At 33.6% G+C, this 27,823-nt stretch overlaps 2 protein-coding genes and 1 non-coding gene across 3 annotated transcripts; 2 read left to right on the forward strand and 1 right to left on the reverse strand.

The window, feature by feature from the left end:
• Positions 1-1,841: 1,841 nt before the first annotated feature.
• LOC106667497 (phosphatidate cytidylyltransferase, photoreceptor-specific) lies at positions 1,842-12,055 on the reverse strand. The gene is made up of 10 exons (XM_014395453.2): positions 11,791-12,055; positions 11,530-11,642; positions 7,078-7,174; positions 6,192-6,368; positions 5,926-6,128; positions 5,706-5,862; positions 5,495-5,647; positions 3,686-3,817; positions 3,492-3,626; positions 1,842-3,425 (listed from the first exon to the last, which is right to left on the reverse strand). The coding sequence occupies exons 1-10, from the start codon at positions 11,866-11,868 to the stop codon at positions 3,336-3,338; spliced, it is 1,335 nt and encodes a 444-aa protein (XP_014250939.1). The 5' UTR covers positions 11,869-12,055; the 3' UTR covers positions 1,842-3,335.
• A 4,387-nt stretch (positions 12,056-16,442) lies between these two features.
• Positions 16,443-27,653, forward strand: LOC106667496 (gem-associated protein 5). Its single transcript, XM_024230155.1, is given in 19 exon segments — positions 16,443-17,107; positions 17,164-17,389; positions 23,008-23,248; positions 23,309-23,440; positions 23,507-23,611; positions 23,677-23,823; positions 23,880-23,988; positions 24,045-24,207; positions 24,269-24,352; positions 24,409-24,535; positions 24,602-24,786; positions 24,842-25,126; positions 25,218-25,649; positions 25,719-25,866; positions 25,925-26,182; positions 26,237-26,447; positions 26,503-26,712; positions 26,776-26,956; positions 27,047-27,653. Coding segments are annotated over 19 exon segments (4,158 nt in total). The 5' UTR covers positions 16,443-16,789; the 3' UTR covers positions 27,643-27,653.
• Trnay-aua lies at positions 21,573-21,645 on the forward strand. The gene has a single exon. It is a non-coding gene; the product is annotated as a tRNA-Tyr (tRNA).
• Positions 27,654-27,823: the final 170 nt, after the last annotated feature.

A 27,823-nucleotide genomic window follows, 5' to 3' on the forward strand; every position in this document is an offset into this window, starting at 1 on the left:
TATGGTAGCACTTCGGTCTCCAAAAAGCATGACTTTGTTGGTGGCAGCCAACATAAGCCCCTAGTCACCATGTGCTGCAACAACGGAAGCCTGGCAGCCGTCACTCCACACGCTCCAGAAGAAGGTAATCCACACTCTGAGGTGGCACTCGACACGAACAAGCTGGGTCAGGGATAATATTAAAGCGAAAAAGATACTCCGCCAATTTTCCATGTCCTGTCAGGATTTGAGTAAGCCTGTAGGCCATTCACAGGTGGCACTTCTGTAAGCAGCATGATTCCGATGGAAAGAACTCCCTGGTCAGTCATCCCTGGATAGAGTTATCCAAATTTCTTCCCATCTAGCCAAGCTGCGTCGATTCAGCCTTCTCTTAACTGCAGATATGACCTTTGAATATGCAAATGGCAAGTCTTCATTTTGGGAAGCAGCCTTAGCCATTTGTCAGCGATCTCATTTCCCGCTCTCTGTGTGTGCCTGTTTCTGTGTATGTGTGTCTTTTGATTTGTTTTGTCCTATTCTACTAACCCTAGGCAGAGGTATATTTAAGATCTTAAGGTAACGCAAGTGGTAATGTACAATTTGTATGCCTATAATTTGATGGTTAGATCATCTAATTGGTTTTGTCTATCAGACTTTTTTTGTATTTCACCACCCTCAGTGTTGTGTGGATTATTTCCATGAATTAAAGTTTCGGGCCCTTCAAATCCTTCCCACATAATTTTTGAATGTCCAGAATATGAAAATGAAAGAGACAAACTGCTAAAAATTCTGAGCAAAGTCCCAAATATTTCAAGACCAATAAACTTAGAATCTGTCCTAATAACCAACAACCCATCAGCTTTCAACACAATCTATGGATTTCTAAAGTTCATAAACGTTTCTTTTTGATTATCTTCAAGCATGAAAATTTAGAAGATGATGGAGCTGAATGAGTGGTGCGGGCGCACGGCGGGGACCTGGCCCTGGTCGGCCGATCACGCTCGACAGTAAAATGAAAATAGAAGAAAACTTCATGGGCAATATGCCAGCGTAAACCCAAAAAAAAAGTTTCGGGCAGACCAAGATTATCAATAAATTCACTAGTTTTCGTGATCCACTTGATCAATTAATTGAATTATAGATAACTCTCAATTTATTTATAGGTTCATCACCCTGGAGACTACAAAAAGAAATCTCAATAGACTTCTTGCCAAATTTTCGATCTATTTAAGATTTTACTCAGGCCTAACAAATATAATTGAAATATTAAAGAAAATATATGTATATAAATTTGGAGGTTTATGGGCCGACCTGAGCTCAATTGCTGTCACTTTGCATGTTTTCCTTCTTCTTCTGGCCTTTCATGCATATTTCGTTGGCCTTTTGCATTTTCCCTCCTTTTTTGCCATTTTTCAAAAGGTGTGGTTGAGATGGGAAGTTGGTGTCCGAGTGGATCGAGGTCACGATAGCTCAAGTGGTAGAGCAGCGGCGTATCTAGCCGAAGATCGTGGGTTAGAATCCCGCTCGTGCCATTGACTTTTTTATCTCAACTAAAAACCTTAATTAATTGTAATATATTAATTGGTCAAGCAGGCCATGAAATTAGTGAAGTTAAACATTAACATAAACTTTATGACAAAAAGAAAGCTGTCCAAGGCTTGTATAATGGAAATCAGTTTTAAAACATTTCCTATGAAAGCTAGTACAAATTTAAGCTTGTTTGTTACTGACAAGGGCAAAAATTTTATTCATTTTATTCCTTTTTTTTTCACATTTTTAAGGTTACTTTACTGATATTTTATTATGAAATACTGAAAAGATTTGAAGCAATTTTGAAAGAGGAAAAAGAAAAAAATCGAACATCCCTGGAATAAATTTTATTTTCTTCACAATGTGTCTCAATATTGCACAGTGTTACCCTACTATCACTTTTCCCTCATTTTTATATATAATGTTTTCTTTCCTTCTAACAGTAACCACTAAAACACTTGATAATAATAAATAATTCAACATACTTTTCATCGTACCCTAAATAATAAACAATTATAATTTTTCTCGTATATATATAATTTATATTTCACTAACAGACTCTGATCAATACATCAGTAAAACATCAAAACACCGAGTGCATTGGGAGTAGTATCTATTTAAAGGTCACCTCATACACATAAGTAGTACAATTTTAACAAATACAAGCTTACTTACTTACGTAAAACATTATTATAACATACACTGATAACAATATAATTTTTTTCCATTATATTAAAAAATTGGTCAAGCTAATTTTAATCAACAAATAATATATAATATAAACACAAAACAAAAACAATTCATAACTGGGTCCACTTTGACGTATGGCGTGTGGTACATACAAAAAACCGATTCGCTTTAACAAATTGGCTAATACTACTTGGATCAGATTAATAAATAAAACTGGGAAAATACTGTAAATAAAAATGAAAATTAACAATATAAAATAATAGAAGAAGGCTAAACAATCACATTCTAATATAATTCACATGTGTGAACAATAAAACTTTTGGAGCTTATCTTATAGACTTTTGGACAATTAGAAGACTTTTTTACCTAAATTTCAGTCTTGGATCTAACTACTTTGACACATATAAACCCTACCTGACGTTTCAATAATATGCCTAAATGGGAATCAGGCAGAGGAAATTCTCTTTTTTTTTTTATATATATATATAATTTTTTAATTTTCGAGAGGAGTGCTTACACACCATTATAGCCAACTATATAAAAGTCATAAGTTTTTTTACACTGCAATTTATTTTTAAAGATGTTTAATAATCAAACATTTAAATTTTTCTTTAGAATGTTGATACAATTGAGCAATAAGTTTTCCAAAATTTATTTACTCATAGCGTAAAAGTGAGAATTTTTGGTTGTAGCACTCCTCGATTTGTTCGGTTTTAAGCCTGTTGTCCATTCTTCTTTTTTGATGATTGATCTTATTCTACTCCATTTGATTAACAATAATTCAAAATAGGGAGGCCAGACATAAAAAAACACACAAAGAAAAATACAATAAAAAATTCGAAATTTTGAAAAATTCATCACCAATCATTTGGTAAATGTTAAACTTGGAATGGAAAAGACAGGTACTGTAATTTTTTTAAACTGGAATTTTTGTAAAATGATCTGTAAACACAAGTGTACACATTTCATGCAAGGCAGAACATTATTTGGCGATTTGGTAACTGACTTTGAATAAACTAAATTGGATAGATTTATTTATCCAGAATAAACAAAACAAACCTTGGTAAAAGAATGATACAACTTTTTAAAAGAAAAAAAAAAAATACCTAAGAGAATATAAAAACAAAATTTTTGATTTAATGCTGTCCCAGAATCCCCTGGTTCTGCAGAGCTTCCTTCAACATGTAGTAAAGTGAAAGCTGTTGTTCAGGTTTAAGGTTTAAAACCTAAAAGAACAAAATAATATAATAATTATATATAATAATTATAAATAAATGTTAACAGAGTCTCACTTGTTGGAGAATTTTCTGTGGTGATGATGTCTGAATAAAACTTGAAATGTAGACATTTACAAACGTCGCCATGAGGTATTGACAATCGAATCTGTCCATTATTCCACCATGTCCGGGAATCACATCTCCGAAGTCCTGATGAAAAGTGTTTTTTTATAAAAATTTTAAACTTTGCTGTTTGCCAATGCTGTTACCTTTATTTTAAAAGCTCTTTTGAATCCACTGGCGAAAAATCCCCCAAAGGGGCCGATCACAGAGCTGAAGATGGACATGGAGAGTGAGTGAAGTAAGAATGGATACATCGTAATCGTACCATCATGACCAAACTGGAAATATTGAACATTTTAAATTAAGCACATACATTTTTTTATTATTATAAGCAATAAAAAATAAGTAAAGTAATTCCTGCCATATGAGATGGTTTTTACCTCCAAATTGGGTTTCACAAATGAGGGCTAAGCCAATTCACTACTGTTTACTGTTTTCATACTATTCTCAATTAAAAATCAGGAGGTCAGGCGCTTTCTTATGTATCACCATAGTACATAAAAACTATTTCATTGAATATACTTAAAAACATGAATGTGCTTTTTTTTATAATCATGCGAAGTGTTAAAATTACTTGCTAAGTTGATGACTTTACAAGAGGAAACTATGGATATAGGATCACCATGTGACATATGTCTGAGCATTCTTGCAAATTAGGAGCTGAGAAAAAAATTTAAATAAGTTATATAATGATTTTTAAATGCGGTTATTGTATATCATTTGGTTTGTTATTTTAATTAAGATAATAAAATAATATGCAGAGCCTTATTAAATAAGATAAGACGTATGAAAAGTACAAAAACCAAGACACTTCCAATAATTAGGCCAAAAAAGAAATTGTTTTTGAATTTTTTTTTTTTTTTATGTGAATATTTCAACTACAAGGTTATATGAATCCTTGGGGTGCTGATGTTTTGAAGAAAAAAAAAAACATTCGTAAGTACATCAGGTTCAAATACAGGGCTGCTGGATTCAAACCCAAGACTACAGTAATAAGTGGACGTGTCTACACTTAAACCGTTGTGGCCACCGACGCCTCCCAGTTTTAGTTTTAAAAATCCTTAAATACAAATTTTTATATCAAACAAAAAATAAGACATTTTTGGTTGGATCAGCTGTGGGCAATTTTTTGTTTCAGTACCTGGTTATTCCAATACTCCTCTGGATTTTATCCAGTCTCCATGCTATCAAAATCATTGGAAAACTGAATCATTCTACTTTCAGCCTATGAGAATAACATTTAGAATATACTTCATTATAAAAATAAATAAATATGAAATCGACAAAAACTCCCCAAATGTTTTATTTTATATCTCTGAATTTTTTGATGGTGTCCCTCTTGATTATGTGGAACTGCATAGTAAGATAATGGGTAGGAAATGTAGGAAATAAATTATTTCCACAATAGGCCTATTGTGGAAAAGACAAATTTTCCAATCATTTTATATCTCTGGTTCTGACTCATTACATAATTTTTTTTCTCTTAACCCTTATGAGCAAGGGAAACATAGTCTAATATTTTACAACCTAATATCACGGAGAATTTTTTTATTAAAATCGGTGATCCTACTTCAGAGTCACTCTTGTTAGTATTTTAATAGTATAATAGACACAATGGATTGTTATGTCATTACTGTTAGTCACTAGATGTAATTTATTTACACTGCAAGACTATGAAAGTGAATAAGTTGTAATTTACACGTTGATTTTGTACAGGAAATGGATGAAAAACCATGTGCTCAATGTATAAGAATTTTAGAAACGTAAATATTTAATCAATTTAATTACCCAATCTTGCATTTACACAACTAAAATAATGGAATTTATTTAAGATCCTTTTGTAGGTTCCATTTAGAGTGGGAAAATAAAAACATCTACAATCAAATTAATTTAATTAGGGATTTTAGGTTAGAAAGAAAAACTTAAAAGAGAACAGTTAATAAATAACGTCATACTGTTGCTGTGAGCCGTCCCAAAAATGCTGGTAGAGTGTACTGCTGCGGCCTGAACAACGGAGAAGGATCGCATTCCATAGTCATCCTTCCCAATGACTCCGAGTATTCAATGGGGCAAACGAAATACTGATACTGACAGAGGATGTACGAAGCCTAGAAAGGAAGAAAATATATTGTATATCTATATACATTTTAACATTAAAGTACTTACAATCAAGCCAAAAATTACTGTGGCTACTCCTCCACCGATAAAGCCCTCCCAGGTCTTTTTTGGAGATAGCTTGATCAGTGGAGTCCTCCCGAAAAAGAATCCAAACAAATAAGCCCAAACATCGTTGCACACTATCATCGACACCGGAACAATAAACCTTTGAGAAAAAAAAGTTTCAAAATATCTGGGTTTTTTTTTAGGCTAGAAATAAAGAACTTACCAAATTAAACCTTGAAAGATGTTCTGTATAATCAGATAACTCTGTGTAACCACAATTAAAAGTGAAACATGTGTCCATGCAAATAGAGAAAACTGTTTCATGTAGTACTTATTGACTAATGACAAGACGAACCACACAAAACCAACAATATACAAACAAAACGAGATGAATCTGTGGTAAGTAACTAAAACACGCAAGAAATCCTGAAAAAAAAATTCAGTTTAAAAATATAACCTAGGGTTAAATGTTAAAAAATATGACGTTACTGTTCGGTTTATGGCCACGCCAAAGTAGTCCACAAGGCTCTCTCCATAAAAGAAATAGTTTGAAGTGATAAGGAAATACCACGATAAAGACCTGAACCATGGCAGACCATGGATTCGATATACAGCATAGCCAATGTTAATGATCTCTTCAAAACATTTGACTTGAACTAGCAAAGTCTAGAAAAAATAAAATATTATCATTGTGGTGTGTTTTGTTAATGTGTTTAAATTTTCTGTTATGCATGTTGTGTTGTGTTGTTTTCAGTAGAGGAAGATGTATATGTTCCATTTTTGTTTGTTCGCTTATGTTGTTTTCATTCCACGACATTTTCTCAATTATTTTCCTTTAGCAAATTAAAAAATATATTTTATTTGTTTTTTGTTTTATTATAATGAATTACACTATCATCTTAAATAAAAATGATGAGATTAATAATGAAGAAGCAAAAATTAAAATAATCTTAACAACGTAAGAGAATAAATGTAAAAAATAATTTAGATAAGATTTTTAATTTATTGTAAATATTACTCAAGAATGTTTTTGTTTATTCAATGTCAATTTTTTAATATTATATGTATAAAAACTGAATTTATTGATAATTATAAAGAGGTCCAAGGTGAATTAAGAGGCCTTCATAAAGCAGAATGTGGATCCTGTCGAGGTCGTCAACATTTGGGGGAGAGGTAAAAGCAATAATTACACATCTCGTCTACTAGCTACATAAAACGGTGAAAATAAATTTCCCCCTTATAAATGACTGCTCTCATGGGGTCAGACCGTTAGACAATATATGAAATTCAAACAACAAAGATAATCCATTCTTGAGATTTGATATAACTTTTGTTTATTTTATAAAATTTTAATGAACGTTTTTATCGAACTGACCGTTATCATGAGTGCCAATGGACCCCAATAAATAATGAGTCCAAACAACCCAATCATAAGAAGTGTAAATATCCCTCTCACGATCCAATTCTTCCATCTGAAAATTAAAAAAAAAAATTAACCATTAAATAAAATATGGACATATGAATTATATACAGTTGGTTGCTGAAAATCAATGACAGTATCCTATACAACGAGTACTCTTTAGCCCGGCTGTCAATAGATTTATCTTGACAACTTCAATGACATGACAAAAACGTGTTTCACAGTACCAAGCTGACATTTGTGAAATAACGCTTTTCCTTTTAAAAAATTTAAATATTATTTTCTGCTGAATCATCGTTGGCTTATTGTCCCCCTCCCTGATGTATTAAATAAGAGAAAATTTTACTTCCAGTTATCATCATGACTAAGAATCTATATTTTACAATAAAATTACACCAATTGAAGAAAGACAAATTTTTAAGTTTAATTCCAAAAGTAAAACTGCTAAATAAACACAATTTAACCAAATAAAAGAAAAACCCAAAATTCAATGTCAAAACAATTACTCAAATAAGCCAATTAGCAAGCCCGACATCCTTGAAATTGTATTTATTCAATGTTTAATAATAATTATGCATTAATAATACATGTGAGCTGGGAAGATTAATGTAAAAATAAAAATAAAATCCCTTTGTTTTATGAGATTTGTCTTTATATTTTATTTAAATATTTTAATGTATGCTTGCTCAAGTGTCATTGAATCAGTCTCAGACAATAAAACACTTTACATAAAATTACAAAGTCAATAGAATTTAAACTAAAAACAGGAACATCACCAAAAAATAATTTTAACACTGATTATAAATTAATAATTATCATATACTAAATTCAATTTGAAAAATTTCAACCATGGAACCAAAGCGATTGACTTAAAATAAAATAATTTATATTTGATACAGAAGCCAAACCGGCGGGGCCAACTGGTTACTTGGAAAAATCAATATTGTTAATAAAGCCAACTCTGTCATGGGGGGGACTTGAATAGAACCCTTATCAGAAAACTGATGTACAAAGTTTTATTAAAGCTTGCACGGCCACACTGACAGTAAAAACAAAAGTATGACATTTGTTGCAACAATCAATGATGAAGGCAAAAACAAAGTCGTAATAAAATAATAGTTTCTGTTATTAGTTGTTTTGTTTTTTTTCCTCCAGAAAACCTAATTTTATAATCTTTACGACATAATGTATAATTTGTTAAAGCTCAGATGTATGATTTAAATATTCAAGTTGTTCATTTCTTCTATGATCAGCTGCACATGCAATTATATTTAAATATTATTCAGAAATCGTGAGATGCAGTCTGGTGTGATGTAGGTTTCAGAAAAACATTTTCTTTATTGTGCCAACGTTTCAATCTTTATTGAGATCATCTTCAGAGTCTGCGATTTACAAACATTGTTTAAATTTAACAAAAGCATGTAGGATGTGGAAAAAAAAGTGAATTTATACAATGCAAAATATAATTTTTATATTCAATCAAAGTATAAGTTATATATATATGTTTTTCTGAAACCTACATCACACCAGACCACATCTCACGATTTCTGAATAATTATCGAGTAACGGTCACTACTCACCACACATTATAGTTAACGTTTAAAAAATTATTTTATTTTTGTAGAGGATTTTCACCAGCAGAGGTGATATCAACCCTCAGGGTGCCGGTGTTTTTGGAAAAAAAAATTTGTAACGATTCAAACCCAGGACCTTCACCTTACAGTGGTGAGCGCCGTGTCAATGCCTAAAATGTACCAGCCACCAACGTCCCCATATGTAAATTATTCATTCAAGTATAATTATGTAACCTTTGTTGAGAAATGTTTCAATGTTGTTTTTCTGGAATAATTTTAAAATTAGCTTTTCCCTTTCAAAATTTGTTCTGCTGAGTAAAATTATTAACTTTTACTCCTTAAATTACTAACAATATAGTCCATTATATAATAAAAACTAAAACAAAATAAAAATATATAAAAAATAATTTAAATATTTTCATTTTATTTCATTTTTTTATATATTCAAATTACATTTCATTTGGCAGGCAGTTTTCCAGCACAGTTTCATACAAATTCGTTTATAGAGTGTACTCCCTTGTAAAATAAACACTATTTCTGTCCTCATTGTTTTAAGAAATAAAATCAAACATCCAATGTTTCTAGACCGCAAAAGCACGCTCGTAAGAAAGAATACACCATTGTAAATAACTAATTGGTTACACATTATGCCCAGCATGGAGAGAAAGTTACTCAATGTGTCCTAGTTAGTTGAAGCAATTCCTTGGTTCCATATAAAGAGCAGATAGGAATGCCACCCAGCCACGGCAGCAAATATCTGAGTCCCTTGTTCCTATTCTTGGAGGAAATTTGGTTGTTTTTATTTTACATAGCAATGATAGTTTTTTGTACCTAGTGTGTGTTGAGAGTAAATGTATTTATTGGCATGATCTATCTACACTACTATCTACTAGTAGGAACTATCTTTTTAAAAGGATTGGTGGATTCCTTTGTCAAGAAAAGTATATTTACGAGATTTATCTTTATTAATAAACTCAATTACTAATAAAACTAGAACGATTTAAGCGATATTTTAGTTTTGTATGTAAATAAACCAAAAACAACATATCGTTCCAGTTTTTCTCTGTTTGTTTTTCCTATCACCAACCCCAAATTCAATTTATTTAACAAAATTTTAATGATTTTGTTAAAAACTTTTTGACATAGACAATTTGTTACTTGTCCTGGCCAATCTAGTCGCCTGGCTGTATTGTAAATAAACGAATGAAAACAGCTGCGCTGCCTCTGCTTTCTGCTTTGAAGTTTCATAAACTTTGCTGGCAGATGGAAAAAGAACCAACAGTTAAAAATAGATTTTTCCATTCGATTTCTAAACACTAAATCGGGTATGGCAATGTTATGAACCTATAGCTTGACCATCTAGTCGACCTATTTCTTGCTAGTTTGTTAATTCAACGATTATTATATTCAAGAAATGCGAGAGGTAACGATGGAAATATATCAAAACATGCCTGACAAACAATATCAGCAGTGTTAAAAAAACTAAAATAAAATACAAAATCTTATGATTATAAGCATTGAAAAGTAAGTAAAGTAATTCCTGTCATACAGGAGGAGTTGGATACTGAACTACCCATAAGATTTTGTGTATCTCAGGGGTTGATATGGCCTCTTCCGTTGAAAACCCCCATTATTTTAATTTTTTTAAATTACAAACAGCCTAGTTTTAACCTTTTACTAAATTTTATAAATCCAAATTAAAGATGGTATGTTCTATTGTATTTAATTAGAGCAACTACCTTTTCAATAACTTTGCTGATGTGGGTTGCATTGTATTTTCCTTTGAACAAGCATATAGACAACTATTTTTTTTTTTTTTTTTAATATGTATATAGCAACAATGTATTGTTTTCTTCCATGTGGGAAGTACAAATTTTGATAAAAACAACCAATTTTAAAAATTTTAAATTATGCCATATTGCCATGTTATTTTTTGAACGAGTTATATTCTTATTTTTATTTTATTTTATTTTTACGAGGGTTCACATTAACAGAGGTGATATGAGTGTTTTTGAAAAAGAGCCCATTTGTAAGTATGTCAGGTTCGAATGCAGGGGTGCTGGATTTGAACCCAGGACCTTTACCTTACAGTGATGAGCGCTGTGTCAACGCCTAAACCTTTGCGGCTACCAACCCCCTATATTCTTATTAAAGATGTTATTAAAGACTAAGTATAATCCATTTATGTTTAGTGGTCTAATTGACCATTTTAATTATTTCAATTTACTAAGACCTTAAATAAAAAGAATAATTAACTGAACTAAGTGGGTTCGAATCTAACGGCATACAATTTTCTGCATTCAAACCCGACATACAATTTTTTTTTTTTTTTTTTTTTTTCAAAAACACCAGATCTCAAGGGTTCATATAACCTCGTATTTGAATAACCCTCGTTTAAATTTTTTTTTAAAATAGTTGAGAGTAGGCTTTTTAATGTGACAGTATTTAAGACAATAATTAACGCCTAAAATTGCCAGACAAGTTAAAATTTAAGGGTAACTGTTGGAGTTTTTTCTGAATAGAAAGTTCAGTAAAGCGAAGTAATTCTTGTCATACCCATAAGATGTTATGGACAAGGAGTCAGCGTACTTTTTCAAATTATTCTCAAATAATTTAAAATAAATAAACCAAAAGAAATTTTTTTTATAAAAAATAAAAAACCCAAGAGGTTTGTTGGGATTTGTACGCAGAATAGCAAAACCTAACGACTCAGCTACCACACATACTGAGAAAGTTCATTTGATTTCTGATTATTGTATAAGTAACATACCCAGGATGAATGGAGAAAACAAAGTATTAATTATCTATCATAAACTGACATTTAAAATCTCACCTTTGCGGAAGACCGCTGAGCGCACTGTCCAATACGTCAGGTGTCTTGTTCGTCCCTTGCGGAATCGACTGCGACACGTCAACTTTGTCATCCTCCGAATCGACATCATCCCTCTGAAACAGAGATTAGAAGAAAAAAAATCAATAAGTTATATAATTGATTGAAGTTGTAACCATGGGGGCTTCTTTTCTTTTTTTTTATTATTAAATTTTATTTTTAGAAAGTAGTATAAGACTTTCAATTGTACATTAATGCCCCTACCTGGTCACTCTCACCCTCTGAGAGTTTAGAAGGGTCTTTCTCCTTTTTCTCTGGGATCCTTTTCCTGAGTTCATCCATGTTCTGGGCAGCTGGTTTGGCGACTCGGTCCACTGTTCACACGTCGCACGGCCGGCGGTGCATCTCTCGGCTCGGCGTCGCGGCTTCCCTCGTCACTCTTAACACTCGCTTTCTCGACTCGACCCGACTTAAAAGTGATATACAAGTCGCTAATGCAAAACAATACCAGTCACGATCGACGTTTCGTACCAACGGAAGATGTCAAATTTCCCTCGAGTTTTCCCTCCGGCCTGCCACTTCTCAGACTGGGAATTACATCGTTTATATTTCGGATAAAAGTTTAATTACAAATTGCCGTGTATGTCTGTCATATATAAGCTCTTTTTTATTTTCTAAACGCAAAGAAGAAATGTCAATATTCACAGAGCACAATTGGAAAAGGCTCATTCCTTTTTTGTACAAACAAAACCTACATCAATATTTTAACTCTAGTTAAAGCAAATCAGATAAAACACAGATAATAACAGGCAGATAAAACACTCATATGTATATCATTATTGCAGTACCAGACATACACAACATACTCATAGCATGGTCATCAAGATCAAAGGCTCAAGAAAAATAGCATCGACCTGCCAACGTACAGTGAAAGATTTCATTATATATTCGTGAAAGATTAACAAATCAGTGATTGTTTATTAGTGCATATTATATGACATACAATTTTTATATTATACGTATAATATATTTTTATATAACATGTTTTCGAGACTAAGAATGAAACTATTTCATGAGGAGCACTATGAAGCTCAATAAAGCATGAGAGTTTTACTAACTCATAGCATGATCATCAAGATCAAAGGCTTAAGAAAAATAGCATCGACTTGCCGATGTACAGCAAAAGATTTCATTATATATTCCTGAAAAGGTAACAAATCTATGGATGTTTATCTAAATGGATGTTGCTATGCTTTTTAGAATTATTAAACTGTTTAACAAGGGTTGTAATTTATTAAATATGACAGATTGAACACTTATTAGAAATGATGAATGGTGGAGTGAGTGCGGTGTTCAATCCTTTTAAAAAGATAGTTCCTACTCACAGTAAGTTGTTTTCGCGATCTGGATTTCGAGCTTTTTGCTCATCATCAGGTTGTAAAATCCCAACATGATGATGAGCAAAAAGCTCAAAATCCGGATTGTTGAAAACAACTTACTGTGAGTAGGAATTATCTTTTTAAAAGGATTGAACATTGCTATTGCTGATTGGATGTAGATAGGTCTATAGTTGAGGACATTCAAACACACAAAGAAATTGCAAAAAAAACTTTGGGGTCTGCGGAGTTTGAACCAGTAAATGAGCTTTCCAGAATGGTCATGTCGCTGACATTCTTGCTGCACATTTTGATATTTTAGTGCAAAATATATGACATATTTGAGAGGTTTTTTAATTGCAAATAAAATTGTGAATTTCAAATTTTATTAGTGCATATTAATGGCATAAAAATTGTATATTATACATGTAATGTATTTTTACATAACATATTTTTTGGAGACTAAGAAAGAAACTATTTCATGAGGAGGTATGGGTTCCAAAACATGAAAATTTTACTAACTCATAGCTTGGTTGTCAAGATCAAAGGCTTAAGAAAAGTTGAGAAAAATAGCATCGACCTGTTGATGTGTAGTGAAAGATTTCATTTTATAATCGTAAAAGAGTAACGAATCGGTGGTTGTTTATGGCTGAAGCCATGCTTTTCTGGAATTTAGCTACTGTTGATTGGATGCAGATATGTATATAGTTTAAGACTTATGTAGTTTGTAAGTAGAATTTGTATGCAATTGCATATTCTTTTTGCTATCACTTAACCACAGTGAACAGATGTTTCTCCTTGGTACAATGGTTAAAATTTTATTCTACATATTTTTAAGATTGCTTTAAAAAAAAATTAAAATAAACTAGGCAACTAACCATCCCTAACTAAGAACATGAGAGGAAAAAACTAGAACCTAAAATTTGATTCGTATTTCATTTAACTTTCCTGGATGGGTGATTGACATTCTTGCATTGCTGTGTGGGTGATTGACATCATTTTAATATTTTATTGTAAATTATATGGCCATTTGAGGCTTTATTAGAGCATGTTTGAGTACTTTTATCGTGCATAAATCCTGGCTGTCTCTTGCTGCATATTTTGATATATTTAGTGAAAATTATATGGCACTTTAATTAATTTAAAATACCAATGGATTGCTTGAGATGAATAAGCTAGTGTAATGAACAAGATTCGAACCTATGACTTTCGACTCACTATGCCACTCCTCTAACCACTTGAGCTAGTATAATTAATTAAAATTATGACTACTAAATACATGTATGGATTATATGGCATATTTAACAATTTTTTTTAGTACATATAATATTGCATATTTGAGGTTTTACTATTGCATATTATATGGCATATTTCAAGACTTTTATTGCATATAAATTTGGACTCTCCCTCCATCTGCGGATTTTGATATTTTTAGTGCAAATCAGATGGCAAATTTGAGAGGATTTTTAGAACATATAATATTGCAATTTGAGAACTTTTATTGCATATAAATTCAAGCTGTCTCTTGTTACATATTTTAATATTTTTAGTGAAAATTATACGGCATATTTGAGGGGTTTTCTAGTGCTTATAATTTTTTTCTTTTTTTTTTAATTTACGGATCAAAATCCAATATAAAAATACAATTTACAATTTAAAAAAATAATAGAAATAAAATATATATATTATATATACAAAAATAATAAGGACATATATACATGATAATATCAAATACAATTCAAAGAGTAAAAACTGAACAACAACAAAAATAAAAAGACATAATTATTAAGTAAATTAAGGCAAAGGAAACAATATAAAGCTGAAAGACAATTGAAACTACAATATTTAGATACATATTTAATGAAAACAATGCTTTTTGTAGATATATAATAAGACTAGAGTGCAAGATTTAGGTGAACCAGCAAATGAAATAAATTGTAATAAACTGTTAACAGTACGAAATATAAAAGCATTTAAAAAAATATAAATTGTAAGAAAATTCAACTAGAGTAGGGTTGTAGAATATGATTTTTCTCAGATTGCACAGAACTATTGAAGAAGTCAATGCTATTGCAGATGTTACTTTTGATCATCATGCCGTAGAGGAGAAGAGACTATGTAGTTAGAGCTTTGGAATTCAATATAAAATAGTTTGTGTATTTTGAGAGAGTGCGAAGGGACGTGTAAGAGAGAGAGGAGAAAAGGACTGTCAATGAGATTGTATAATAATTTAAATACAAAAACATTATCAAAGTAACCACTTCTTAGTGCCAGCTCGAAAAGTTTAAATTGAGCGTGGATTCCAGGGTAGGAGGAATTCAGAGGAAGATTGAGTCTGTACGAAAGTTTTTTAAAAAAATTTGTTCAGTACAGATTGAATAAATTTTTGATAATTTAGATATTATGGGTTCCAAACAGATGTAGCGTATTCTAGTATGGGTTATACAAAAGCTTTATAAAAAATACATATTGCACATTTGAGGTTTGATTAATGCATTTTTATGGCATATTTGAGTACTTTTATTGCATATAAATTCAGGCTCTCTCTTTCTGCTTATTTGATATTTGCAGTGAAAATTAGATGGCATATTTGAGAGGTTTTTTTACAGCTTATAATTTGAGAACTTTTATTGTATATAAATTCAAGCTCTTGTTACATATTTTCATTGAAAATTATAAGGCATATTTGAAAGGTTTTTAGTGCATATAATATTGCACATTTGAGGTTTTATTAATGCATTTTTTTGACATATCGCATATCCAGATACTAGTTATGAGTATGTTGACTATGTCTGTCTATCTGGTTCTGCAATAATGAACGTTAACCTACACGTTTATCTCCATGTACTTTTATCTGTGTCTGTCTGTTGGCCAAGTAGTACTTTTTTTTTTTAATTTTTCATAACTTTGCCATATTGGTTTTATATAATTTGTTTCTTTGTTGGGGTCCTTCTTTCTGCCTATCGAAATAGAAACAAATCGGCCACTGAATAACATGTTGGCTATTTTGCAGCTAGAGAAATTTCGCGGTTTCATTTCCTGAATTTCATGTTCTGTTGAGATGAAGTTTGAAAATTGATAGTTATTCAGATATCGTGAGATGCGGTCGGGTGTGATGTAAGTTTCAGAAAAACATTTTCTTTATCGTGCCAACGTTTCGATCTTTTATCATCTTCAGGGCCTGGGATTTACAAACAATGTTTACATTTAACAATTACATTTAGTACTATAAATCCCAGGCCCTGAAGATGATCTCAATAAAAGATCGAACGTTGGCACGATAAAGAAAATGTTTTTCTGAAACTTACATCACACCCGACCGCATCTCACGATATCTGAATAACTATCGATTAACGGTCACTAATCTCTACACATTTGAAAATTGATCCTTCTTTTTTCTTCGATTCTATCGTGTTTTTAAGTTTTCTTTGTGGTTTGCTGGGTATTTTATATGTATCTTTTATCGATGATTATTTTAAAACTATATCAAGTCGGTATAACACAGATACCTGTTGGCCGTTGGGTATTTAACTGTAGTGTAACCTCGGTGCTTTGTAACGACGCCTCACGCCGCAGTCGAAGTGGGGATTCGGCTACAGGTGAAATTTTCCGTGAGATTTCGTTAAAGCTCGCCGGTCCTTTTGTCCAGTGGACCAGTACGCGGCCAGGTGTTGAACTGTTGAACGCAGTATCCCGCCTAGGACGTCGTTGGTACGTTAATTTACGGTACAAAACCGAATTTTAGGCCTGTCAGCTTTTTTCTACCTCCAAGTCCTTTCATTTCTACTCGGAAGGAGCTTTTGACTATAATTTTCCAAGCCGGCCGGTGTTCAATTTTGCCATAACGTGCAAGTCCCGACTTGTCGGATAATCCGAATAAAGGCGAAATGTGCGAATTGACTATTCCCTCTTCTCCGAGCTGGTACCTGAGCAATATCCTAGCATGCGACGACGAAGGTACGGTGATCGGCTACGGTGCCAAGCACGAGCTTGTTATTATAAAGCAGGACCCGAACTTCGTCAAGCCGTGCGATTTCCAGCCCAAGTTCATTCCGATGGGGCACAAGGACAAAATCAATTGCGTCTCATTTTCTCCGGCGGATTCCGAGTATAAAAACCACGTGGTGTCCTGTAGCGACGACGGCAGCGTGCACCTGTGGGACTGGCAGACGCAGACTCTCATCTCTTCCCATTCCGGCCACCCGGTTAGTTCTGACTTTCAGGCGACTTACTAAAAGATACTAACTTTTTTTTTTTTCAGGACGAGCAGATAGTCGGTGTCGACTGGTCCAGAGCTGATCCCAACTTGGTCGTTTCCGTAAGTGGTTTAGGCAGTATCGTCTCCTGGGACCTGCTCAGCAACACAATTCGCAAGTTCCAAATCGGGACGAAAATTTTCCCCATCTGCATCGCCTGCTGTCCGCACAATAAAGAATTGATCGGCATCGGTGCCCGTTCCGGTCTTGTCATCATCTACAGCATTAAAGGTTCGCATTCTGTCACCTTTGGTAACTTGTAACAAAAAATGTATGGCCTTGGGAGAACTGTCCTTTTCAAAAGCACAGGTCTTTTCCTGCCTGAACTTCATACTTTTAAATTATCTCATCTTAAACATGCTGTGTCCTTTCTTAACCTTTATGAAATTTCTTGCTTTTATTAGTAACTAATTTTTTGAAATATATTTATTCATGTTGTGACCACCCCTGACTCATGGATGATAGCCACACTAGGGATTCTTGGAAATATCGATTTAGGGATACCAATATTTTAGAAATTGAAATAAGTAAAATATAAATTTTGTTGATTTTTCCAAATGAACCCACAACAATTAAAATTTTCTTTGAGCTTTGAGACAAAATTACAAATTTAAATTCCCAACACCAAATTAATACACAACTAGTGAAAGATTAAGCCAAATAAAATGAACTACTGATACAAAATAAAATTAACTTCTGAAATAAAATTCCTAAACTAAAATGACACACTTGGAAAAACAAACACAGGAAATAGTAAGAGGAAAGTATGCCAATATTTGCAGTAATGTGCCGCCTTCTTTCCTGGCCGAAGTCTCAGATACACCTGACCGGTATCGTCTGGCGTATCTTAGATTCTCCTACCACCTAACCCTTGTTTTGGTCCCTTTGCTACTCTATTTGTTCCAGGGGGCCGTGACAATGTAATATTCATAATATTGATTATTTAGAGATCGTGAGATGCGGTCTGGTGTGACGTAGGTTTAGAAAAATGTTTTTTTTATCGTGCGAACGTTTCGATCTTTATTGTGATCATCATCAGGGCCTGGAATTTACAAACATTGTTTACATTTAACAAATACATGTGGATGTGGAAAAAAGTGAATTTATACAATGCAAAATATATTTTTTATATTCAATCAAAGTATTTCTACTCATTCAAAGTGTTTGTCTTCTGTGTAATTGTGCCGTTCTTGCGTGTCATGTTGAGGTATTGCTGTTTTTTGTTTATATACATTGGATTTTTGAAGGGGTGGGGAAAAAAGTAGGTAAAAATGCCTTTTCTATACCGACTTCCTTCCCCACCCCTTCAAAATCCAATGTATATAAACATAAAACAGCAATATCTCACTGGCACTCTCAACACGACCCGCAAGAATGGCACAATTACACAGAAGACGTGAGTAGAAATACTTTGATTGAATATAAAAAATATATTTTGCATTGTATAAATTCACTTTTCCACATCCTAAATGTATTTGTTAAATGTAAACATTGTTTGTAAATCCCAGGCCCTGAAGATGATCTCAATAAAGATTGAAACGTTGGCATGATAAAGAAAATGTTTTTCTGAAACCTACACACCAGACTGCACCTCACGATTTCTGAATAATTATCGACTAACGGTCACTACTCACCACACGTTTCGATCTTTATTGAGATCATCTTCAGGACCTGGGATTATAAACATTGTTTAAATTATACAAATACATATAAGATATGACATAAGAATTTGTATAACTTAAACAATGTTTATAAATATGTGTGGTTATTTACTGACCATCAATTAATTAATGATTATTTGGAGACCATAAGATGCAGTCTGGTGTGACGTAGGACAAACCAACATACCATTTTCCATGCCATTCATTCACAGCCTATCACATAAATTAAACACATTTCTCTCTTCTGATAACTTTAAAATAGCATTAAAAAACTATAAAACTATTCACGCTCTTTTTTCCAAAATTAAAGATCCCACACCAGTAACAAAAAAAGTCTGATGTAATTTACAAAATCAATTGTTTAAATTGTCCGGCAACTTACATCAGAATTACATCCCAATGTCTGGATAAGAGGGTAAAGCAACATATCTGATTGCAAAAAAACCCAAACAGAATCCTAAAGCACTGACTACCCACCATTTTGAACGCCAATACAACTTCGATTTCAACAATCCAAAAATATTACACAAAACAAACATAAACGTAACTTTTTAGAAATGGTTTACATCAACAGAGATAAACACAGCATCAAGTACAGAACAGACATATGTAAACTCAGTCGCAGCTACGCTAATATCATTGATCAAATTCAATGTCAATAACATACATATAACACACAAAACATATAAAATAATTATTTTCTACATAGTTTAATTCAACAATTTGTCTCTCCTTTCCCTAATTATACCAGACTATATAATCCTGAAAGGCTAATCAGGTCGAACCATTACCCATTTTTTCCTTTGTCACACCATACCGTATCTCACGATCCTGGCTTAACCCTTGGACTTGTATTTGAGAATGAGACCCAAATGTTATTAGAAATAATTGAGATAAAGTGAATATATCAATTTAATAGTTGCAAACAATAGTTCTACTCACAAACTGTTTTTGGTAGTTGAACAGATTTCGAGCCTTTGAATGCCCATCCCCAAACTGAATAGAATTCTACGTATACGTTTTCAAACTTCCAAATAGTTGAAAAATCTTTTCGCTGTTTGGTAGCATAGGTCAAGGTCATTGAGGGGTAGAACATAAAGCTGCATTGCCAATGCACAAAAATCACTCGTGCAACTGTTTCATGAAACTTATCTAGCTTTTTGTATACCTAGGCCTCTCTCAAAAACTTTTGCACGAGTATGTTTCGAGGTTAAAGCATTAGCCCGTTTACGATACAGCCTCTTTGGTAGGATATTTCTCACACCCAAGGAGATCCAGGAAGGCACCAAGGAAAGTGCTGAGTGAATAGCGCACTTCCACGGTATGGCTATAAGCTGTAGGGATTCCACAATAGACCTTTTAGGTCGCAGTGGAAGAAAGAATTGTATTCTGCATCAACCCAGCAATAAACCCTTAAAAAAAGTTTTCAGTTCGAAGTACTTTGCATTGTCTGTGAAAACAGAAACATGTCTCAAGCTTCAGAATGAACCAGGAGGCCTGCATTCGACTTATCCAATTGTATCAGAGCTATCAATTTTTGTGGTATGCTAAAGATAAAAGTCATCATAATAAGAACAAGACAGAAGATACCTGGAAGGAAATATGGCTTTTTCTTTGTTTGTTTTCTTTTTATTGTTAACATAAAGTATCACCATGATAGTAAACACTGATGCTGCATTCGGTGTAGATATGAACGGTATGCTTGCCTCGTGCAACTGATGGGTCACCTTGTTTTGCCTCATAGAAATGGCTATAAACCGAGACTGCTGTTTCGCGAGTGATTCTCACGTTTAGTGATTTTTATATGTATCCATGTTTAGACTTCATTCTTGCCCTTTCTGTCAACCAAAATTAGGATCCAGGGCTATCAACTGGTTATTTCAGCTCCCAGCACATGGTAGTTATAAGCTAAACTAAAGTTAAAATATATTTGATATTTCTCTTTCACCTAATATCCAAAGTATATGATTAAGGTATTCACTGCAGGACATACTCCGTTTGACTTGTTTATGAGGCGGATATTTTCAGTTTTATACCACTGTGGCATCATCTGCAACGAACGTGTTAGATAGGGTTCACACCAGGGTGGTAAGATACACATGTTTAGGTCGTAAGCGATATACGATAATTGGCTTGTAAGATACGCAATGCCCAGGCCTATAAAAAACGTTAAGGAATGAAAAATTAGTTCACATCTGTACGATTGCGACATTAGTGACAAGGCCTGTTTGTCTCTTTCTTCAATGATGTATGATATTGCGAAAGGCAGATATGGCAAATTCAAAGAGTGAGGAGGACATTGGCTGGCTGGCTCATGTTTTATCGCTTCGGTGTGAACCTTATTTATCTTAAGATAAAAGTCATTTATCTAATATTTCTACAATAAAAATCTTACCGCTCAGGTGTGAATACAGAATTTACGTATTACATTTATACATAAACGGACACAACTTGGGAATGGGATTTTATCTGTGCATTAGAAGCGTTTTCGTATAGAAAAAACCCGCTCGTGCCATTGACTTTTTTATCTCAACTAAAAACCTTAATTAATTATAATATATTAATTGTTCAAGCGGACCACGAAAGTAGTGAATTTAATGATTTGGAATGAAGTATACTTCACTAAAGCTCTCCGTGGCCATTTCATTTGTCATCGAGAATCCAATCCGATTACACGACATTTGAAAAATGGCAAAAAGGAGGGAAAATTCAAAAGGTGGTGTTGAGATGGGAAGTTGTCCGAGTGGATTGAAGTCATGATAGCTCAAGTGGTAGAGCAGCGGCGTATAAAGCCGAAGATCGTGGGTTCGAATCCCGCTCGTGCCATTGACTTTTTTTATCTCAATTAAAAACCTGAATTAATTATAATATATTAATTGATCAAGCGGACTACGAAATTAGTGAATTTATAGAAAAAACCTGTGTGGTGATTAGTGACGTTAATCGATATTTATTTAGAAATCGTGAGATGCGGTCTGGTGTGATGTAGGTTTCAGAAAAACATTTTCTTTATCGTGCCAACATTTCGATCTTTATTGAGATCTGCCCTGAAGATGATCTCAATAAAGATCAAAACGTTGGCACGATAAAGAAAATATTTTTCTGAAACCTACATCACGCCAGACCGCATCTCACGATTTTTAAATCAATATAGAAAAAACATTGAACATAGCAAAATGCCAAAATTTGTTTACAAACCAACCCAGTGAGGACAGACAAAAATGATAAGTAACAATTTGATTACAAAACAATTTGATTACAAAAAAAAAATTAAGTATGTTAAGTGAAAGTAAAAAATAAATGTTCTTTGCCCAGACATTAATTTTCTTTTTATTGTGGATTTTTTTATTTACTTTTGCACCCATCACTGAATCAGTTTATCACAAACACTACTTGAGAACTGAACAGGAAGCACCAGTGGCATTCAAGAGTTTTGTGCGAGTTTCTTTTTGCTGTCCTTTTATAAGACTTTTTTTTTTCATTAAAAAATTTATAAATGTAGTGCCCTTGTCCGTTTATTAGAATGTCTGATTATGAAAAGTAGTCTTAGTAAGGTAAATGGGATAATGCTAAGAATTGTTTCGTTATTAGAAGTGTTTGTTTGGGGAAATTGCACTGTAAATACATACACTTTCAAATTTTAACAATAGGTACGAGAGATTCTTTCCTTCAAAAAGTGTCATATGGAATCAACAAACTTAGACTGGGCCCAAGAATAACTTTTTATACCTACACCCTCTATATAATGGACCAAAGCACGGTACGCTTTAAAAATTGTATTTATTATTTTAATAGCTTATGGTGGGTGTTGGTATGCGAGTTTGTGAATAAATGTTGAACCAGCACTGAATCTGTCTACACTCCCAGATTTTGGATGTTACATAAATGCATTTTGGCTTTACGAGTTCCTCACACTCAAGTGAAACAAGTTTGAGTATCATTAAAATCCTACATGCGTAGACACATTTAGTAAAATGCCTCTTTATGAATAAAAGTCTATGGTTAAACAAAATATTAGTCTTGGATCTTCAATTGGTTGGTATATTATAAAGGTAAATAACCATGAAAACATCATTGATTCTTTAGTCAAAATATGCCTTTATTAATTTTATAATGACAATTTTAATAATTATAAATATTTAATGCAACTAAATATATATTTGAAAATTAAGTACATGTTTGTTGAAGGTGATGGATTTATGAATTTCCGTTTGAGAGGACATGATAGCGATGTTGTCTCTCTTGCGTGGTGTCCTGTCTCTCACAACATTTTCCACAAGGACGAAGACCCTAAGATTACAGAAAACACTTATCTGCTGGCGTCCGGTTCGAAATCTCGTTCCATTTATTTCTGGCGAGCAGGAACAGACGGTCGTTATGAAAGCTTTCTCAACTTGCCTGTCCACCCAATCGCCAGTACCGGCTATAGGTATGTTTTGAACAGAATTTCACCTAGAGTGTGGTAATTTTTTTTTTTTTTTTTCTCTAGGAGTAAAAACGGTGTTGGTGGCCCTGGGAACAACTGGATATGCGTCAGGTGGCCCTCTCCAATGAATATTGTCACTAGCTCTCTCTTCGGTGAACTTTTAAGCTATGATTTAAAGGAATTTTCTATTGAAAAGTAATTTAACATTTATTGCCTTCATAAATTGTATTATTTTTTAAATATTTTCTTTTACTTTTATAGCCCAAAAGATCCAAATTCAAAAAAATCAAAAAGTAAGTTTATGAGACTAGTCCATGGAAATCACACGAAAGGATTGTTTAGCATTGCGGTGCCTTCGAAACCATTGTAAATTTTAACTTTTTACACTTGCAAACTTGTTCAAATTTAATTTTCTTAAAAATAATTTATAGAAACGGTTCAGAGAGGACAGTCTGGACTTACGCCCTTGATAAACACCTAGTTGCTTGTAAACTCGAAACGGGAAAAGTTATTACTGATATAACGACAATAGGCGGAATCGTTTATTGCATGGCAGTCTCACCTTTTGATCCAAACAGGTATTTTTTCGTCTGATGGTACACCCCGTTGTCATCTAATAGATTCCACTTTTTAGAATTGCAATCGGTACGGGAGACAATAAAATACTAGTTTGGAATATGAGCAATGATTCGTACAATGATATTACATCACATTGGAACAAAATCAACTCGAAAGTCATGGCGGTGAGTCCAAGAATATTATTCTTTTTATCTGTAAACTGATTTATTGTGATTTTTAGGTAGCATGGCATCCGGAGCACGAGTCTTTGCTTGCGTTCGGCACAGGTGAAGGCAGAATCGGGATATTGGACACGACAGAATCCACGCCTACATTATTACTCAGACACCATCACTACAAAAGTGTATATTCATTAACTTGGGCACCACCTGTAATACAATTTGGTAAAGTTGTTTAAATATCCACAAGAAAGTTCAATATGTTTGAAATTATTTTTCTTTATAGAGGGACCAGGGAAAAGCAACATGGCTCTGTATTCCGTCGGCGATGGAGATATTTTGCAATATGATATAGAAAATGCTGAAAAAGGTTGATAAAAATTTGAACCATTGTTAACTTTTAAATTTAACCTTTTTTGTTTTTAGAACCACACAATCTGGCCTCATTTTTCAAAAAGTGTGATTCGTCTGCTAAAGTTAAAAAATCTCTTGGAAGGACGGACCTTGCTTGGAAGCATGACTGGTCTTTAGCAGCAGTCGGAAATGGCAACGGGTTTGTATTTAACTGTTTCACTTATGCACATTTAACGTAAATAAACATTATTTTAATTAAATACAGCGCTTTGTACATTGTCAATGGGTCGACTTTCGAACAGCTCCATACCGTTTTTGCCCATAAGAAACTCATCCAATGCATAGTATGGCATCCGGATACCGTTACGTCTGAAAATTCTGTTTCACCATATAGCTCATGGCTTGCTTCTGCGTCAGATAATATTCAGATAATGAATGTTACCAATGAAGGTAATGTTTTATAATAATTTTTACAAAGAATTAACTAATACAATCACCATTGTAGGTGTTGAAACCGTTGCATGTCTTAACACTCACCACGAGAAGGTCGTAAGCTTGGCTTGGAGTCCACACTTTAACGCAAGGCTCGTCTCCGCCTCGTACGATTACACATCACAGGTCTGGGATGTCATATCGGGAAGTGTTTTGGCTTGTTTCGACGGGCACCATTGTTCTGTCGTATGCTGTCTTCCAAGCTCAATACACCAAGACTGCTATATTACCGGCTCAGCAGACAACACGATACGCGTTTGGAATATGAACAAATACAATTTAATAAAATCAAAATCAAGTTAGTTTTGTAATTAATTCTTTATTAAGTTAAGTCTTAGTCTTTATTAATTAAGTCTTCTTTTCATAAATTATTTTGTGTTTTAATTTAGAAAAACAACGCATAAGTGGTGTCCTGAAAAAGTTATCAGCAGCCCAAGAAGCAAAAGATTTGACTGTTACTGAGCCTGGCGAAAAGACTTCATTAAACCATTCAGATGAGCCTACGCAGAAATCAAGTATATAACATTTTTTTCAACACTTTTTTCTTAAGCTAATATATTTCTTTCTCCCAATAGACAAAAAAGAAAATCACCAGAAATCAGAGAAGGTGATGGTCGCAGAAACGATACCGAAAGCGCACAAGAGCAAATCGATGTTTCCCGTCACCAGCAGTGGTATTTCGGGTGCAAAACGTTTGGATATTCTCTGGGATCGGCTGAACGGCATCGAACCAAATTGTAAAACTCCTGGAATCTGTGAGTCTGGTTACCTTGATTTCTTTGGAACGTCAAAATGTATTAGAAGGTTGATGATGGTCGAAGGTAAAAAAGCTTTACTGTTTTTTTCTCCTCTTCAAATTGTCAATTTTTAAATATTTTTGTTTGTTTCAGAGAACAACCACAGAGATGTGGGGAATGAGCAGCATGCAAGACACCTTTCTCTATGGTCAGGTAACCTCAACCAGGTGATAATAGACGCATGTCGGAAAAAGCGTCTTGACTCCTGGCTTGTTAGTCTGGCACCAATGGTTTCGCACAAGTAAGTCTTTATTTGTGCGTGTCAAAATTAGGTTTTGAGTGTTTTTTTTTTCCTTCAGATTATGGGTGGATTGTTGCAAAACCTATGCACAACAATTGGCCGATTCGGGTGAGACACACATGGCGGTAAGCTATCTGTTGGGTGTCCATCAGATTGAAGAAGCCATTGATTTGTTGCTTGATGCAAAGCTTCATCGTGAAGCGATTGCCATAGCTAAATCCAGGTTTCTCCCTGACGATCCTATAATAAGAAAAGTACTCATGCATTGGGCGAATCATTGCGTTGGAAATGGGATGCTCAGCCTTGCCGCACACTGGTAAATAAATCATGTTGTATTTTTATTGTGTTATTTAACAAAAGGTATTTCCAGCTTGTTAAACTGCGGATCTTATATTGAAGCTGTTGAACTCCTCGCACGTTCAAAGGATGGAGCGATGCTGGCTCTCGCTGCTGAAATAGCTCATAAATCAGAAGCCTTTGAAATGGCTTTGAGCCTGGCAATGCGAGCTATAAATACAAGCTTGGAAAATAACGACTACCAAACTGCATTATTGACTGTCATGAAACATTCCACTCTCAAAGTAAGGATTTGATGTAGATTACCTGAAACATTATTAAACGTTTTATTTTTAACAGGACCTCGTTCTTTGGATAAATATTTGCAATCTGATAAAAGAATGGAATCATATCAATGTAGATTACGGGACCTCTTGGATCTGTGGGAAGGGTTCAAACGGCGATAATATATTTGAAAAATCAGTAGAGATGTGTAATAAGCTTGTGCCTTCGTACTCCGTCCTATCAAAGTTTCTTCCAAACAAGCCGACACCAGATTCAGAAGACAAGGTAGGACTTTTTTTCTAAACAAATTGCAAATTGTACAGTTGTTTAAACTTTTTCTTTTTGTAGATGTGGTCATACATCTGCGGGCAACTTAGCTTGGCAGTCGCAGCAAACATGCAGCCTTCAAACACAAAATGTGTCTTGAAACATATTATACAAGCACTAGATTGTGCTTATAACTTTTACCTTCATAATCCTTCAAACTATCTCATATATCTTCAGCTTTCTGTCTGGCTGCTTCCTAATGGTAATTTTTTTCTATAAATTATATTTCCAAATCCTAGTTCCTATGCTTATCCCATTATATACAGATTAAACAGTTTTTCTTTTTTAACAGGTCCGTTTAGCAATTCTAGCTTGTATGCCAATTTTACCCAAAGCCAGAAAGAGTGCGTACAGATTTATATTTCATGTAGTGTCATTTACTGGCTGGATATTCTTAATACAAAGAACTCCCTTCCATATGAGGATAAAGAAACAATGTCTGTCCTGAGTGACACTGTCGTCCGGTGTGCGTTTCTTCTTTTCAGCAAGGACATCCTCAAGTATCACATCATAGACGTCGAGATTAAAAAACTCGAAAACAGCATTGCCGCCGCGAAGCTAAAGGCGCTGAATGCTGGCAAAGTTCTGAAGCACTGTAAAGACATAGAGGCTCAGTTGCAGAACGGGTCCAGCGAAGAGGTGTCCGGTGACAACAAAGACAGCAACAAACAAGAAGACGAAGACCATGCAAAGAGGCTTTCTGTGATTAAAGGGTTAAAGTCAAAGTTTGAAGAGGAACGGTTTTCAGTACCCAACCCTTTTATCACTTTTTGCACCTTGAGGAACTCCCTTCAATCCATTTCCTCTAAAAATTGTGATTTGATTAAAGATACTCTAAACACAGTTACAAAACTTTGGAATTGTAACTCTTCGACTGACGATCAGTAATTATTTTTCAACAGAATACTTCTTTCTTTTAGACTACTTTTTTACTAGTTTAAGCATTCTTTTTTTTTAACTAATTTCTTTTTTTAAACAAGCATAAACATTTTCTTTTAGTTATTTGTATAAATTAGGTTAAATATTTTATTTTTAACAACAATTGTACATTATTTTTTAAGTTCCTATA

Source organism: Cimex lectularius, unplaced genomic scaffold, assembly GCF_000648675.2.
Source record: "Cimex lectularius strain Harlan isolate CLEC.00 unplaced genomic scaffold, Clec_2.1 scaffold307, whole genome shotgun sequence".
NCBI classification, from domain to species: domain Eukaryota; kingdom Metazoa; phylum Arthropoda; class Insecta; order Hemiptera; family Cimicidae; genus Cimex; species Cimex lectularius.